At 46.2% G+C, this 18,333-nt stretch overlaps 1 protein-coding gene across 2 annotated transcripts in view; it reads left to right on the forward strand.

The window, feature by feature from the left end:
• Window positions 1-10,064, forward strand: part of LOC139579631 (kelch-like protein 5) — a 49,094-nt gene extending 39,030 nt beyond the window's left edge. The window contains exons 11-16 of one of the 2 annotated variants that reach the window (XM_071408446.1): window positions 4,050-4,136; window positions 5,814-5,837; window positions 6,135-6,209; window positions 7,597-7,734; window positions 7,886-8,057; window positions 8,572-10,064. In XM_071408446.1, the coding sequence (XP_071264547.1) occupies window positions 4,050-4,136; window positions 5,814-5,837; window positions 6,135-6,209; window positions 7,597-7,734; window positions 7,886-8,057; window positions 8,572-8,628 (553 nt within the window). In that variant the 3' untranslated portion in view covers window positions 8,629-10,064. The remainder of the gene's footprint in view (window positions 1-4,049; window positions 4,137-5,813; window positions 5,838-6,134; window positions 6,210-7,596; window positions 7,735-7,885; window positions 8,058-8,571) is intronic. The other variant, XM_071408447.1, reaches the window with a different exon arrangement.
• Window positions 10,065-18,333: the final 8,269 nt, after the last annotated feature.

Raw genomic sequence — 18,333 nt, forward strand, 5'->3', positions numbered from 1 at the left:
GGTCATGTGACTTTACAGGTCTGGTCATATGACATTACAGGTCTGGTCATATGACTTTACAGGTCTGGTCTGGTCATATGACTTTACAGGTCTGGTCATATGACTTTACAGGTCTGGTCATATGACTTTACAGGTCTGGTCATATGACTTTACAGGTCTGGTCATATGACTTTACAGGTCTGGTCATATGACTTTACAGGTCTGGTCTGGTCAAATGACTTTACAGGTCTGGTCATGTGACTTTACAGGTCTGGTCATATGACATTACAGGTCTGGTCTGTTCATATGACTTTACAGGTCTGGTCATATGACTTTACAGGTCTGGTCATATGACTTTATAGGTCTGGTCATGTGACTTTACAGGTCTGGTCATGTGACTTTACAGGTCTGGTCATATGACTTTACAGGTCTGGTCATATGACTTTACTGGTCTGGTCATATGACTTTACAGGTCTGGTCATATGACTTTACAGGTCTGGTCATATGACTTTACTGGTCTGGTCATATGACTTTACAGGTCTGGTCATATGACTTTACAGGTCTGGTCATATGACTTTACAGGTCTGGTCATGTGACTTTACAGGTCTGGTCATATGACTTTACAGGTCTGGTCATATGACTTTACAGGTCTGGTCATATGACTTTACAGGTCTGGTCATATGACTTTACAGGTCTGGTCATATGACTTTACAGGTCTGGTCATATGACTTTACTGGTCTGGTCATATGACTTTACAGGTCAGGTCATATGGCTTCACAGGTCTGGTCATATGACTTTACAGGTCTGGTCTGGTCATATGACTTTACAGGTCTGGTCATATGACTTTACAGGTCTGGTCATATGGCTTTACAGGTCTGGTCATATGACTTTACAGGTCTGGTCTGGTCATATGACTTTACAGGTCTGGTCATGTGACTTTACAGGTCTGGTCATATGACTTTACAGGTCTGGTCATATGGCTTTACAGGTCTGGTCATATGACTTTACAGGTCAGGTCTGGTCATATGGCTTTACAGGTCTGTTCTGGTCATATGACTTTACAGGTCAGGTCTGGTCATATGACTTTACAGGTCTGGTCTGGTCATATGACTTTACAGGTCTGGTCATGTGACTTTACAGGTCTGGTCATATGACTTTACAGGTCTGGTCATATGACTTTACAGGTCTGGTCATATGACTTTACAGGTCTGGTCTGGTCATATGACTTTACAGGTCTGGTCATATGACTTTACAGGTCTGTTCTGTTCATATGACTTTACAGGTCTGGTCATATGACTTTACAGGTCTGGTCATATGACTTTACAGGTCTGGTCATATGACTTTACAGGTCTGGTCATATGGCTTTACAGGTCTGGTCATATGACTTTACAGGTCTGGTCATATGACTTTACAGGTCTGGTCATATGGCTTTACAGGTCTGGTCATATGACTTTACAGGTCTGTTCTGTTCATGTGACTTTACAGTTCTGGTCATATGACTTTACAGGTCTGGTCATATGACTTTACAGGTCTGGTCATATGACTTTACAGGTCTGGTCATATGACTTTACAGGTCTGGTCATATGACTTTACAGGTCTGGTCATATGACTTTACAGGTCTGGTCATATGACTTTACAGGTCTGGTCATGTGACTTTACAGGTCTGGTCATGTGACTTTACAGGTCTGGTCATGTGACTTTACAGGTCTGGTCATGTGACTTTACAGGTCTGGTCATGTGACTTTACAGGTCTGGTAATATGACTTTACAGGTCTGGTCTGGTCATATGACTTTACAGGTCTGGTAATATGGCTTTACAGGTCTGGTCATATGACTTTACAGGTCTGGTCATATGACTTTACAGGCCTGGTCTGGTAATATGACTTTACAGGTCTGGTCAGGTCATATGACTTTACAGGTCTGGTCTGGTCATATGACTTTACAGGTCTGGTCTGGTCATATGACTTTACAGGTCTGGTCAGGTCATATGACTTTACAGGTCTGGTCAGGTCATATGACTTTACAGGTCTGGTCTGGTAATATGGCTTTACAGGTCTGGTAATATGACTTTACAGGTCTGGTCATATGACTTTACAGGCCTGGTCTGGTCATATGACTTTACAGGTCTGGTCAGGTCATATGACTTTACAGGTCTGGTCAGGTCATATGACTTTACAGGTCTGGTCATATGACTTTACAGGTCTGGTAATATGGCTTTACAGGTCTGGTCATATGACTTTACAGGTCTGGTCATATGACTTTACAGGCCTGGTCTGGTAATATGACTTTACAGGTCTGTTCATATGACTTTACAGGTCTGTTCATATGACTTTACAGGTCTGGTCATATTACTTTACAGGTCTGGTCATATGACTTTACAGGTCTGGTCATATGACTTTACAGGTCTGTTCATATGACTTTACAGGTCTGGTCATATGACTTTACAGGTCTGGTCATATGACTTTACAGGTCTGGTCTGGTAATATGGCTTTACAGGTCTGGTCATATGACTTTACAGGTCTGTTCATATGACTTTACAGGTCTGGTCTGGTAATATGGCTTTACAGGTCTGGTCATATGACTTTACAGGTCTGGTCATATGACTTTACAGGCCTGGTCTGGTCATATGACTTTACAGGTCTGGTCAGGTCATATGACTTTACAGGTCTGGTCAGGTCATATGACTTTACAGGTCTGGTCAGGTCATATGACTTTACAGGTCTGGTCATATGACTTTACAGGTCTGGTAATATGGCTTTACAGGTCTGGTCATATGACTTTACAGGTCTGGTCATATGACTTTACAGGCCTGGTCTGTTCATATGACTTTACAGGTCTGTTCATATGACTTTACAGGTCTGTTCATATGACTTTACAGGTCTGGTCATATGACTTTACAGGTCTGGTCATATGACTTTACAGGTCTGGTCATATGACTTTACAGGTCTGTTCATATGACTTTACAGGTCTGGTCATATGACTTTACAGGTCTGGTCATATGACTTTACAGGTCTGGTCTGGTAATATGGCTTTACAGGTCTGGTCATATGACTTTACAGGTCTGTTCATATGACTTTACAGGTCTGGTCTGGTAATATGGCTTTACAGGTCTGGTCATATGACTTTACAGGTCTGGTCATATGACTTTACAGGCCTGATCTGGTCATATGACTTTACAGGTCTGGTCAGGTCATATGACTTTACAGGTCTGGTCAGGTCATATGACTTTACAGGTCTGGTCAGGTCATATGACTTTACAGGTCTGGTCATATGACTTTACAGGTCTGGTCATATGACTTTACAGGTCTGGTCATGTGACTTTACAGGTCTGGTCTGTTCATATGACTTTACAGGTCTGGTCTGTTCATATGACTTTACAGGTCAGGTCATGTGACTTTACAGGTCTGTTTATATGACTTTACAGGCCTGGTCTGGTAATATGACTTTACAGGTCTGGTCATGTGACTTTACAGGTCTGGTCTGTTCATATGACTTTACAGGTCTGGTCTGTTCATATGACTTTACAGGTCAGGTCATGTGACTTTACAGGTCTGTTCATATGACTTTACAGGCCTGGTCTGGTAATATGACTTTACAGGTCTGGTCATGTGACTTTACAGGTCTGGTCTGTTCATATGACTTTACAGGTCTGGTCTGTTCATATGACTTTACAGCTCTGGTCATGTGACTTTACAGGTCTGTTCTGGTCATGTGACTTTACAGGTCTGTTCTGGTCATGTGACTTTACAGGTCTGGTCATATGACTTTACAGGTCTGTTCTGGTCAAATGACTTTACAGGTCTGGTCATATGACTTTACAGGTCTGGTCATATGACTTTACAGGTCTCGTCATATGACTTTACTTTAGAGATTGTCAATGCAACAGGACAATCAGGGGGATGTTAGAAATTGAAAACAATTAAATAAACACACTCTGTCTGTCTGTCTGTCTCTCTCTCTCTCTCTGGCTCTCTCTCTGTCTCTCTCTATACACTGTGTGTGTGTGTGTGTGTGTGTGTGTGTGTGTGTGTGTGTGTGTGTGTGTGTGTGTGTGTGTGTGTGTGTTCAAGGTGGGATCCTCAGGCTCGTCAGTGGAGCTTCATCGCCAGCATGGCAACACCTCGATCTACTGTAGGAGTAGCTGTACTCAGAGGGAAGTAGGTACACACACACACATGACTTGTCTGATGGAGCTTCATGACTTGTCTGATGGAGCTTCATGACTTGTCTGATGGAGCTCGTGACTTGTCTGATGGAACTCATGACTTGTCTGATGGAGCTTCATGACTTGTCTGATGGAGCTTCATGACTTGTCTGATGGAGCTTCATGACTTGTCTGATGGAGCTTCATGACTTGTCTGATGGAGCTCGTGACTCGTCTGATGGAGCTTCATGACTCGTCTGATGGAGCTTCATGACTCGTCTGATGGAGCTTCATGACTCGTCTGATGGAGCTTCATGACTCGTCTGATGGAGCTTCATGACTCGTCTGATGGAGCTTCATGACTCGTCTGATGGAGCTTCATGACTCGTCTGATGGAGCTTCATGACTCGTCTGATGGAGCTTCATGACTCGTCTGATGGAGCTTCATGACTCGTCTGATGGAGCTTCATGACTCGTCTGATGGAGCTTCATGACTCGCCTGATGGAGCTTCATGACTTGTCTGATGGAGCTTCATGAATTGTCTGATGGAGCACTTGACATAGAGAGGTTTTCCAACAGACCAGAGAGAGATTTTCCCACAGACCCAGAGAGAGATTTTCCACAGACCCAGAGAGAGGTTTCCCACAGACCCAGAGAGAGGTTTTCCACAGACCCAGAGAGAGGTTTTCCACAGACCCAGAGATAGGTTTCCCACAGACCCAGAGAGAGGTTTTCCACAGACCCAGAGAGAGGTTTTCCACAGACCCAGAGATAGGTTTTCCACAGACCCAGAGAGAGGTTTTCCACAGACCCAGAGAGAGGTTTTCCACAGACCCAGAGAGAGGTTTTTCCACAGACCCAGAGAGAGAGTTTCCACAGTCCCAGAGAGAGGTTTTCCACAGACCCAGAGATAGGTTTCCCACAGACCCAGAGAGAGGTTTCCCACAGACCCAGAGAGAGGTTTCCCACAGACCCAGAGAGAGGTTTCCCACAGACCCAGAGAGAGGTTTTCCACAGACCCAGAGAGAGGTTTTCCACAGACCCAGAGAGAGGTTTTCCACAGACCCAGAGAGAGGTTTCCCACAGACCCAGAGAGAGGTTTCCCACAGACCCAGAGAGAGGTTTTCCACAGACCCAGAAAGAGGTTTCCCACAGACCCAGAGAGGTTTCCCACAGACCCAGAGAGAGGTTTCCCACAGACCCAGAGAGAGGTTTCCCACAGACCCAGAGAGAGGTTTCCCACAGACCCAGAGAGAGGTTTTCCACAGACCCAGAGAGAGGTTTTCCACAGACCCAGAGAGAGGTTTTCCACAGACCCAGAGAGAGGTTTCCACAGACAAAACTAGTTTATTTTCTTCCTAGAGTTCTGTCTGTCTTTGTGTCTGTCTGTGTAAAGACAACCAGGTGAAGAGCAGATGGTGGTGTGATGGAACGGCTGCACGATTCACACCTTTCTCTCTCTCTCTCTCTCTCTGTCTCTCTGTCTCTCTCTCTCTCTCTCTCTCTCTCTCTCTCTCTCTCTCTCTCTCTCTCTCTCTCTCTCTCTCTCTCTCTGTCTCTCTCTCTCCTTTCTCTCTCTCTTGCTCTCTCTCTCTCTCTCTGTCTCTCTCTCTCTCCGTCCCTCCTCTCTCTCTCTCTCTCTCTCTCTCTCTCTCAATTCAATTCAATTGACTTTATTGACATGGCAAGTTCATTATTACTTACATTGTCAAAGTATACATATCGAAAAATAAAATATATATGTATATATATACAAAATATATATAATATAAAATAGAAATTATAATATAATATAATATAATATTTATATAATATATATATAAATAAATGGTGGGACCAACAGTCTCTCTCTCTCTCTCTCTCTCTCTCTCTCTCTCTCTCTCTCTCTCTCTCTCTCTCTCTCTCTCTCTCTCTCTCTCTCTCTCTCTCTCTCTCTCTCTCTCTCTCTCTCTCTCTCTCTCTCTCTCTCTTTCTCTCTCTCCCCGCCCCTCCATCTCTCTCTCTCTCCAGGTTGTATGCAGTAGGGGGTCGTGATGGAAGTTCCTGTCTGCGCTCCGTTGAGTGTTTTGACCCCCACACCAACAGGTGTGTGTGCGGCTATGTTTAGTGGTCTTCATCAATGGGGGGGGGGGGGGTGTGTGTGTGTGTACGTGTACAGTACCAGTCAAAAGTTTGGACACACGTACTCATTCCAGGGTTTTTCTTTATTTTTACTATTTTCTACATTGTAGAATAATAGTGAAGACATCAACACTATGAAATAACATATATGGAATCATGTAGTAACCAACAAAGTGTTAAACAAATCAACATATATTTGAGATTCTTTAAAGTAGCCTTGATGACGGCTTTGCACATATGTGTGTGTATATTATTTATTTATATATAAAAAATATACACTCACACCGGATTCCAGTCGTATCAGTTTAAAAACAAGAAGAAGTGTCTCCAGTGGACATGACATCATCAACACTGGACAAATGAGGAGTTGAAAAACATGTCTGATGAATCCCCGGTTTCCTGTTGCTTAACGCTGGTGGCAGAGTCAAGGATTTGGACCCATCCTGTCTGGTGTCAACGGTACAGCTGGTGGCAGAGTCAGGGATTTGGACCCATCCTGTCTGGTGTCAACGGTACAGCTGGTGGCAGAGTCAGGGATTTGGACCCATCCTGCCTGGTGTCAACGGTACAGCTGGTGGCAGAGTCAGGGATTTGGACCCATCCTGTCTGGTGTCAACGGTACAGCTGATGGCAGAGTCAGGGATTTGGACCCATCCTGTCTGGTGTCAACGGTACAGCTGGTGGCAGAGTCAGGGATTTGGACCCATCCTGTCTGGTGTCAACGGTACAGCTGGTGGCAGAGTCAGGGATTTGGACCCATCCTGCCTGGTGTCAACGGTACAGCTGGTGGCAGAGTCAGGGATTTGGACCCATCCTGTCTGGTGTCAACGGTACAGCTGGTGGCAGAGTCAGGGATTTGGACCCATCCTGTCTGGTGTCAACGGTACAGCTGGTGGCAGAGTCAGGGATTTGGACCCATCCTGTCTGGTGTCAACGGTACAGCTGGTGGCTGTGGTGGAATGGTGTGGTGGAACCAGTTGAGCAATGTGTTCATGCCCCAAAGAATTCAGTCTGTTCTGGAGGCAAACGTTTGAACGCCACATCATCTCTGAAACATTGTCGCTGTCCAAGCTCAATAGAACGTCTTTGAGATGAGATCGACATCCCTGTAGAACGTTTCTGACACCTTGTAGAATCCACACCCCGAAGAATCCAGGCTGTTCTGGATAGGTGTTTCCTAATAAACTGGCCAGGGTGTGTATCTGTGACTTGTAGGATCCACGCCCCAAATAATTCAGGCTGTTCTGGATAAGTGTTTCCTAATAAACCGACCAGGGTGTGTATCTGTGACGAGAAGGAGCTTGTGTTGTGTATGTGTGTGTGTGTGTGTGTGTGACCTCCGCACCACCAGGTGGAGCTGCTGTGCTCCGATGGCGAAGCGTCGAGGCGGGGTGGGCGTGGCTACCTGGAACGGTTTCCTTTACGCTATTGGAGGACATGACGCTCCCGCCTCCAGCCTGGCATCACGACTCAGCGACTGTGTGGAGAGGTCAGGGGGTCAGGGGTCAGGGGTCGGGGGTGTGTGTGTTTTAAGTGTTTTAGGTAATTGCGCTATAAATATTGAACATGTGCAAATATTGGCGCAGGTTTAGAGGTATTCAACTGTGTGTGTGTGTGTGTGTGTGTGTGTGTGTGTGTAGGTACGACCCCCAGACGGACGCGTGGACGGCGGTAGCCCCCATGAGTATCAGTCGTGACGCTGTTGGTGTGTGTCTCCTTGGAGACCGTCTCTATGCGGTCGGTGGTTACGATGGAACGGTGTACCTGAACACTGTCGAGGCCTACGATCCCCAGACCAACGAGTGGACACAGGTATACACACACACACACACACACACACACACACACACACACACACACACACACACACACACACACACACACACACACACACACACACACACATCCCTTCAGGTATACACACACACACACACACACACACACACACACACACACACACACACACACACACATCCCTTCAGGTATACACACACACACACACACACACACACACACACACACACACACACACACACACACACACACACACACACACACACACACACACACACACACACACACACACACACACACACACACACACACATCCCTTCAGGTATAAACACAATATGTTCTCTGGTTATTATCTATCCACAGTCACTTTAATAACTCTACCTACATTTACTGATACTCTTTAAGTATTTGTTACTTTTTATTTTTCTATTTTTTACTGAACACTTGTTTTTCTTAAAACTGCATTGTTGGTTAAGGGCTTGTGACAAATTCAATACAGTTTGATTTGTTCCTTCCTGTGTTTTTCCTCTAGGTGGCTCCACTGTGTCTGGGCCGGGCTGGGGCCTGTGTGGTCGCTGTCAAACTGTGAACACTCTCACAGCTGAACACTCTTTGGACCCTCCCCATTCTTCCTTGTCTCCAGGGTTACCACCAATGGCGTTTACCTCTTAACATTCCACTAAAACCAGGAAGACATTATAGACATTGAGTTGGAGAGGAGATTACTGACTACAGATTGAAGAGCTCTCTCTGTCTCTCTCTCTCCTCCCCTCTCTCTCTGTGTCTCTCTCTCTGTCTCTCTCTCTCCTCCCCTCTCTCTCTGTCTCTCTCTCCTCCCCTCTCTCTCTGTCTCTCTCTCTCCTCCCCTCTCTCTCCTCCCCTCTCTCTCTGTCTCTCTCTCCTCCCCTCTCCCTCTGTCTCTCTCTCTCCTCCCCTCTCTCTCCTCCCCTCTCTCTCTGTCTCTCTCTCTCCTCCCCTCTCTCTCCTCCCCTCTCTCTCTGTCTCTCTCTCCTCCCCTCTCTCTCTGTGTGTCTCTCTCTCTCTCTCTCTCCTCCCCTCTCTCTCTGTGTCTCTCTCTCTGTCTCTCTCTCTCCTCCCCTCTCTCTCCTCCCCTCTCTCTCTGTGTCTCTCTCTCTCCTCCCCTCTCTCTCTGTCTCTCTCTCCTCCCCTCTCTCTCTGTGTCTCTCTCTCTGTCTCTCTCTCTCCTCCCCTCTCTCTCTGTCTCTCTCTCCTCCCCTCTCTCTCTGTGTCTCTCTCTCTGTCTCTCTCTCTTCCCCTCTCTCTGTGTCTCTCTCTCTGTCTCTCTCGCTCTGTCTCTCTCTGTGTCTCTGTCTCTCTTCCCCTCTCTGTCTCTCCTCCCCCCTCTCTCTCTCTGTCTCTCTCTCTCCTTCTCTCCTCCCCTCTCTCTGTCTCTCTCTCCTCCCCTCTATCTCTCTCTCTTCACCGTCTTTAGGGGGCTCATTATTTTCAGTATGCAAGAAAAGGAGAGGCACACACACACTCATAATTTAGTATTTCGACCCTTTTTACTGCTGACAGAGTGGAGAGATTTAGAGATTAGACAAAAATGAACACAGGACAAAGGGGAGGGAGGGAGAGATGGAGGGAGAGAGAGATGGATGGGGAGAGAGACTTCACTGTTGTTTTTTTTCTCCCTCTTTCAGTCAGCCTGTCGGGGGAGGTCAGTCAGCCTGTCGGGGGAGGTCAGTCAGCCTGTCGGGGGAGGTCAGTCAGCCTGTCGGGGGAAGTCAGTCAGCCTGTCGGGGGAGGTCAGTCAGCCTGTCGGGGGAGGTCAGTCAGCCTGTCGGGGGAGGTCAGTCAGCCTGTCGGGGGAGGTCAGTCAGCCTGTCGTATACATCTAGGGGCCAACACAAGCCCCTGAACACACACAGATACATCTAGGGGCCAACACAAGCCCTTGAACACACACACACACACACACACACACACACACACACACACACACACACACACACACACACACACACACACACACACACACACACACACACACACACACACACACACACAGATACATCTAGGGGCCAAAACAAGCCCTTGAACACACACACAGATCCATTTAGACGCTTCTGTTAAACAATGGGAGAGTTGGACCGTCGAGGTACTAAGACATTCCAATGAAAAACGATTCCTTTATTTCCTGGACAGTAACTATGTACCGGTCAGATGTACAACATGTGTGGTGCTGTTGTTATTCTCCCAGCGTATCTCTGGTCTCTTATATCATCACTGTGCTGTAGTCAGTGTGTTAAGGTGAGCTGAGTGTGAGTGAGAGACAGTCCTGTGTAAATAACATAGAAGCTCCTGTGTTACTACACAGCGGGTATGTACCCTCAAATGACACCCTATTCCCTATAATAGTGCACTACTTTTGACCAAAGCCACATACAGTAGGGCACCATATATACCTTCCTCTCTTTCTCCCCCCTCTCCCCCATCTCGCTCTTTCTCCCCCTTCTCGCTCTCTCTCCCCCTTTCTCCCTCTCTCTCCCCCTTTCTCCCCCTTCTCCCTCTCGCTCCCCTTCTCCCTCTCTCCCCCTTCTCTCCCCTTCTGCCCTTCTCACCCTCTCTCCCCCTCTCTCTCCTTTCTCCCTCTCTCCCCCCGTCTCTCTCTCTCCCCCGTCTCCCTCTCTCCCCCCGTCTCCCTCTCTCTCCCCCCGTCTCCCTCTCTCTCCCCCCGTCTCCCTCTCTCTCCCCCCGTCTCCCTCTCTCTCCCCCCGTCTCCCTCTCTCCCCCCGTCTCCCTCTCTCTCCCCCCGTCTCCCTCTCTCTCTCCCCGTCTCCCTCTCTCTCTCCCCGTCTCCCTCTCTCTCTCCCCGTCTCCCTCTCTCTCCCCCCGTCTCTCTCTCTCTCCCCGTCTCCCTCTCTCTCCCCGTCTCCCTCTCTCTCCCCGTCTCCCTCTCTCCCCCCGTCTCCCTCTCTCTCTCCCCGTCTCCCTCTCTCTCTCCCCGTCTCCCTCTCTCTCTCCCCGTCTCCCTCTCTCTCCCCCCGTCTCCCTCTCTCCCCCCGTCTCCCTCTCTCTCTCCCCGTCTCCCTCTCTCTCTCCCGTCTCCCTCTCTCTCTCCCCGTCTCCCTCTCTCTCCCCCCGTCTCCCTCTCTCTCCCCCCGTCTCCCTCTCTCTCCCCCCGTCTCCCTCTCTCTCTCCCCGTCTCCCTCTCTCTCTCCCCGTCTCCCTCTCTCTCCCCCCGTCTCTCTCTCTCTCCCCGTCTCCCTCTCTCTCCCCGTCTCCCTCTCTCTCCCCGTCTCCCTCTCTCTCCCCGTCTCCCTCTCTCTCCCCGTCTCTCTCTCTCCCCCCGTCTCCCTCTCTCTCTCCCCGTCTCCCTCTCTCTCCCCCCGTCTCCCTCTCTCTCCCCCCGTCTCTCTCTCTCTCCCCGTCTCCCTCTCTCTCTCCCCGTCTCCCTCTCTCTCCCCCCGTCTCCCCCTTCTCCCTCTCTCCCCCCTCCGCCTCATGTCCTACCCCGGGATGGATTAAGAAATGTATGATAATAAACCATTTGTATTAAAATTCAGTCTCTGTCCTGAACGTCTATATATATTCATTGAGGTTGGGGAAGGGGTGTTTACACAGGAGATTCAGTCTCTGTCCTGAACGTATATATATATTCATTGAGGTTGGGGAAGGGGTGTTTACACAGGAGATTCAGTCTCTGTCCTGAACGTCTATATATATATTCATTGAGGTTGGGGAAGGGGTGTTTACACAGGAGATTCAGTCTCTGTCCTGAACGTGTATATATATATTCATTGAGGTTGGGGAAGGGGTGTTTACACAGGAGATTCAGTCTCTGTCCTGAACGTCTATATATATATTCATTGAGGTTGGGGAAGGGGTGTTTACACAGGAGATTCAGTCTCTGTCCTGAACGTATATATATATTCATTGAGGTTGGGGAAGGGGTGTTTACACAGGAGATTCAGTCTCTGTCCTGAACGTGTATATATATATATTCATTGAGGTTGGGGAAGGGGTGTTTACACAGGAGATTCAGTCTCTGTCCTGAACGTGTATATGTATATATTCATTGAGGTTGGGGATGGGGTGTTTACACAGGAGATTCAGTCTCTGTCCTGAACGTGTATATGTATATATTCATTGAGGTTGGGGAAGGGGTGTTTACACAGGAGATTCAGTCTCTGTCCTGAACGTCTATACAGTGGGGCAAAAAAGTATTTAGTCTGCCACCAATTGTGCAAGTTCTCCCACTTAAAAAGATGAGAGAGACCTGTAATTTTCATCATAGGTACACTTCAACTATGACAGACAAAATGAGAAAAAAAAATCCAGAAAATCACATTGTAGGATTTTTTTGTGAATTTATTTGCAAATTATGGTGGAAAATAAGTATTTGGTCAATAACAAAAGTTTATCTCAATACTTTGTTATATACCCTTTGTTGGCAATGACAGAGGTCAAACGTTTTCTGTAAGTCTTCACAAGGTTTTCACACACTGTTGCTGGTATTTTGGCCCATTCCTCCATGCATATCTCCTCTAGAGCAGTGATGTTTTGGGGCTGTTGCTGGGCAACACGGACTTTCAACTCCCTCCAAAGATTTTCTATGGGGTTGAGACCTGGATACTGGCTAGGCCACTCCAGGACCTTGAAATGCTTCTTACGAAGCCACTCCTTCGTTGCCCGGGCGGTGTGTTTGGGATCATTGTCATGCTGAAAGACCCAGCCACGTTTCATCTTCAATGCCCTTGCTGGTGGAAGGAGGTTTTCACTCAAAATCTCACGATACATGGCCCCATTCATTCTTTCCTTTACACGGATCAGTCGTCCTGGTCCCTTTGCAGAAAAACAGCCCCAAAGCATGATGTTTCCACCCCCATGCTTCACAGTAGGTATGGTGTTCTTTGGATGCAACTCAGCATTCTTTGTCCTCCAAACACGACGAGTTGAGTTTTTACCAACAAGTTATATTTTGGTTTCATCTGACCATATGACATTCTCCCAATCTTCTTCTGGATCATCCAAATGCTCTCTAGCAAACTTCAGACGGGCCTGGACATGTACTGGCTTAAGCAGGGGGACACGTCTGGCACTGCAGGATTTGAGTCCCTGGTGACGTAGTGTGTTACTGATGGTAGGCTTTGTTACTTTGGTCCCAGCTCTCTGCAGGTCATTCACTAGGTCCCCCCGTGTGGTTCTGGGATTTTTGCTCACCGTTCTTGTGATCATTTTGACCCCACGGGGGGAGATCTTGCGTGGAGCCCCAGATCGAGGGAGATTATCAGTGGTCTTGTATGTCTTCCATTTCCTAATAATTGCTCCCACAGTTGATTTCTTCAAACCAAGCTGCTTACCTATTGCAGATTCAGTCTTCCCGGCCTGGTGCAGGTCTACAATTTTGTTTCTGGTGTCCTTTGACAGCTCTTTGGTCTTGGCCATAGTGGAGTTTGGAGTGTGACTGTTTGAGGTTGTGGACAGGTGTCTTTTATACTGATAACAAGTTCAAACAGGTGCCATTAATACAGGTAACGAGTGGAGGACAGAGGAGCCTCTTAAAGAAGAAGTTACAGGTCTGTGAGAGCCAGAAATCTTGCTTGTTTGTAGGTGACCAAATACTTATTTTCCACCATAATTTGCAAATAAATTCATAAAAAATCCTACAATGTGATTTTCTGGATTTTTTTTCTCATTTTGTCTGTCATAGTTGAAGTGTACCTATGATGAAAATTACAGGCCTCTCTCATCTTTTTAAGTGGGAGAACTTGCACAATTGGTGGCTGACTAAATACTTTTTTGCCCCACTGTATATATATTCATTGAGGTTGGGGAAGGGGTGTTTACACAGGAGATTCAGTCTCTGTCCTGAACGTCTATATATATATTCATTGAGGTTGGGGAAGGGGTGTTTACACAGGAGATTCAGTCTCTGTCCTGAACGTCTATATATATATTCATTGAGGTTGGGGAAGGGGTGTTTACACAGGAGATTCAGTCTCTGTCCTGAACGTCTATATATATATTCATTGAGGTTGGGGAAGGGGTGTTTACACAGGAGATTCAGTCTCTGTCCTGAACGTGTATATGTATATATTCATTGAGGTTGGGGAAGGGGTGTTTACACAGGAGATTCAGTCTCTGTCCTGAACGTATATATATATTCATTGAGGTTGGGGAAGGGGTGTTTACACAGGAGATTCAGTCTCTGTCCTGAACGTCTATATATATATTCATTGAGGTTGGGGAAGGGGTGTTTACACAGGAGATTCAGTCTCTGTCCTGAACGTCTATATATATATTCATTGAGGTTGGGGAAGGGGTGTTTACACAGGAGATTCAGTCTCTGTCCTGAACGTCTATATATATATTCATTGAGGTTGGGGAAGGGGTGTTTACACAGGAGATTCAGTCTCTGTCCTGAACGTCTATATATATATTCATTGAGGTTGGGGAAGGGGTGTTTACACAGGAGATTCAGTCTCTGTCCTGAACGTCTATATATATATTCATTGAGGTTGGGGAAGGGGTGTTTACACAGGAGATTCAGTCTCTGTCCTGAACGTCTATATATATATTCATTGAGGTTGGGGAAGGGGTGTTTACACAGGAGATTCAGTCTCTGTCCTGAACGTCTATATATATATTCATTGAGGTTGGGGAAGGGGTGTTTACACAGGAGATTCAGTCTCTGTCCTGAACGTCTATATATATATTCATTGAGGTTGGGGAAGGGGTGTTTACACAGGAGATTCAGTCTCTGTCCTGAACGTCTATATATATATATTCATTGAGGTTGGGGAAGGGGTGTTTACACAGGAGATTCAGTCTCTGTCCTGAACGTATATATATATTCATTGAGGTTGGGGAAGGGGTGTTTACACAGGAGATTCAGTCTCTGTCCTGAACGTATATATATATTCATTGAGGTTGGGGAAGGGGTGTTTACACAGGAGATTCAGTCTCTGTCCTGAACGTCTATATATATATTCATTGAGGTTGGGGAAGGGGTGTTTACACAGGAGATTCAGTCTCTGTCCTGAACGTCTATATATATTCATTGAGGTTGGGGAAGGGGTGTTTACACAGGAGATTCAGTCTCTGTCCTGAACGTGTATATGTATATATTCATTGAGGTTGGGGATGGGGTGTTTACACAGGAGATTCAGTCTCTGTCCTGAACGTATATATATATTCATTGAGGTTGGGGAAGGGGTGTTTACACAGGAGATTCAGTCTCTGTCCTGAACGTGTATATGTATATATTCATTGAGGTTGGGGATGGGGTGTTTACACAGGAGATTCAGTCTCTGTCCTGAACGTGTATATGTATATATTCATTGAGGTTGGGGAAGGGGTGTTTACACAGGAGATTCAGTCTCTGTCCTGAACGTCTATATATATATTCATTGAGGTTGGGGAAGGGGTGTTTACACAGGAGATTCAGTCTCTGTCCTGAACGTGTATATTTATATATTCATTGAGGTTGGGGAAGGGGTGTTTACACAGGAGATTCAGTCTCTGTCCTGAACGTCTATACAGTGGGGCAAAAAAGTATTTAGTCAGCCACCAATTGTGCAAGTTCTCCCACTTAAAAAGATGAGAGAGACCTGTAATTTTCATCATAGGTACACTTCAACTATGACAGACAAAATGAGAAAAAAAAATCCAGAAAATCACATTGTAGGATTTTTTTGTGAATTTATTTGCAAATTATGGTGGAAAATAAGTATTTGGTCAATAACAAAAGTTTATCTCAATACTTTGTTATATACCCTTTGTTGGCAATGACAGAGGTCAAACGTTTTCTGTAAGTCTTCACAAGGTTTTCACACACTGTTGCTGGTATTTTGGCCCATTCCTCCATGCATATCTCCTCTAGAGCAGTGATGTTTTGGGGCTGTTGCTGGGCAACACGGACTTTCAACTCCCTCCAAAGATTTTCTATGGGGTTGAGACCTGGATACTGGCTAGGCCACTCCAGGACCTTGAAATGCTTCTTACGAAGCCACTCCTTCGTTGCCCGGGCGGTGTGTTTGGGATCATTGTCATGCTGAAAGACCCAGCCACGTTTCATCTTCAATGCCCTTGCTGGTGGAAGGAGGTTTTCACTCAAAATCTCACGATACATGGCCCCATTCATTCTTTCCTTTACACGGATCAGTCGTCCTGGTCCCTTTGCAGAAAAACAGCCCCAAAGCATGATGTTTCCACCCCCATGCTTCACAGTAGGTATGGTGTTCTTTGGATGCAACTCAGCATTCTTTGTCCTCCAAACACGACGAGTTGAGTTTTTACCAACAAGTTATATTTTGGTTTCATCTGACCATATGACATTCTCCCAATCTTCTTCTGGATCATCCAAATGCTCTCTAGCAAACTTCAGACGGGCCTGGACATGTACTGGCTTAAGCAGGGGGACACGTCTGGCACTGCAGGATTTGAGTCCCTGGTGACGTAGTGTGTTACTGATGGTAGGCTTTGTTACTTTGGTCCCAGCTCTCTGCAGGTCATTCACTAGGTCCCCCCGTGTGGTTCTGGGATTTTTGCTCACCGTTCTTGTGATCATTTTGACCCCACGGGGGGAGATCTTGCGTGGAGCCCCAGATCGAGGGAGATTATCAGTGGTCTTGTATGTCTTCCATTTCCTAATAATTGCTCCCACAGTTGATTTCTTCAAACCAAGCTGCTTACCTATTGCAGATTCAGTCTTCCCGGCCTGGTGCAGGTCTACAATTTTGTTTCTGGTGTCCTTTGACAGCTCTTTGGTCTTGGCCATAGTGGAGTTTGGAGTGTGACTGTTTGAGGTTGTGGACAGGTGTCTTTTATACTGATAACAAGTTCAAACAGGTGCCATTAATACAGGTAACGAGTGGAGGACAGAGGAGCCTCTTAAAGAAGAAGTTACAGGTCTGTGAGAGCCAGAAATCTTGCTTGTTTGTAGGTGACCAAATACTTATTTTCCACCATAATTTGCAAATAAATTCATAAAAAATCCTACAATGTGATTTTCTGGATTTTTTTTCTCATTTTGTCTGTCATAGTTGAAGTGTACCTATGATGAAAATTACAGGCCTCTCTCATCTTTTTAAGTGGGAGAACTTGCACAATTGGTGGCTGACTAAATACTTTTTTGCCCCACTGTATATATATTCATTGAGGTTGGGGAAGGGGTGTTTACACAGGAGATTCAGTCTCTGTCCTGAACGTGTATATGTATATATTCATTGAGGTTGGGGAAGGGGTGTTTACACAGGAGATTCAGTCTCTGTCCTGAACGTCTATACAGTGGGGCAAAAAAGTATTTAGTCTGCCACCAATTGTGCAAGTTCTCCCACTTAAAAAGATGAGAGAGGCCTGTAATTTTCATCATAGGTACACTTCAACTATGACAGACAAAATGAGAAAACAAAATCCAGAAAATCACATTGTAGGATTTTTTTGTGAATTTATTTGCAAATTATGGTGGAAAATAAGTATTTGGTCAATAACAAAAGTTTATCTCAATACTTTGTTATATACCCTTTGTTGGCAATGACAGAGGTCAAACGTTTTCTGTAAGTCTTCACAAGGTTTTCACACACTGTTGCTGGTATTTTGGCCCATTCCTCCATGCATATCTCCTCTAGAGCAGTGATGTTTTGGGGCTGTTGCTGGGCAACACGGACTTTCAACTCCCTCCAAAGATTTTCTATGGGGTTGAGACCTGGATACTGGCTAGGCCACTCCAGGACCTTGAAATGCTTCTTACGAAGCCACTCCTTCGTTGCCCGGGCGGTGTGTTTGGGATCATTGTCATGCTGAAAGACCCAGCCACGTTTCATCTTCAATGCCCTTGCTGGTGGAAGGAGGTTTTCACTCAAAATCTCACGATACATGGCCCCATTCATTCTTTCCTTTACACGGATCAGTCGTCCTGGTCCCTTTGCAGAAAAACAGCCCCAAAGCATGATGTTTCCACCCCCATGCTTCACAGTAGGTATGGTGTTCTTTGGATGCAACTCAGCATTCTTTGTCCTCCAAACACGACGAGTTGAGTTTTTACCAACAAGTTATATTTTGGTTTCATCTGACCATATGACATTCTCCCAATCTTCTTCTGGATCATCCAAATGCTCTCTAGCAAACTTCAGACGGGCCTGGACATGTACTGGCTTAAGCAGGGGGACACGTCTGGCACTGCAGGATTTGAGTCCCTGGTGACGTAGTGTGTTACTGATGGTAGGCTTTGTTACTTTGGTCCCAGCTCTCTGCAGGTCATTCACTAGGTCCCCCCGTGTGGTTCTGGGATTTTTGCTCACCGTTCTTGTGATCATTTTGACCCCAC

The sequence above is a fragment of the Salvelinus alpinus genome, chromosome 6 (assembly GCF_045679555.1).
Source record: "Salvelinus alpinus chromosome 6, SLU_Salpinus.1, whole genome shotgun sequence".
NCBI lineage: Eukaryota > Metazoa > Chordata > Actinopteri > Salmoniformes > Salmonidae > Salvelinus > Salvelinus alpinus.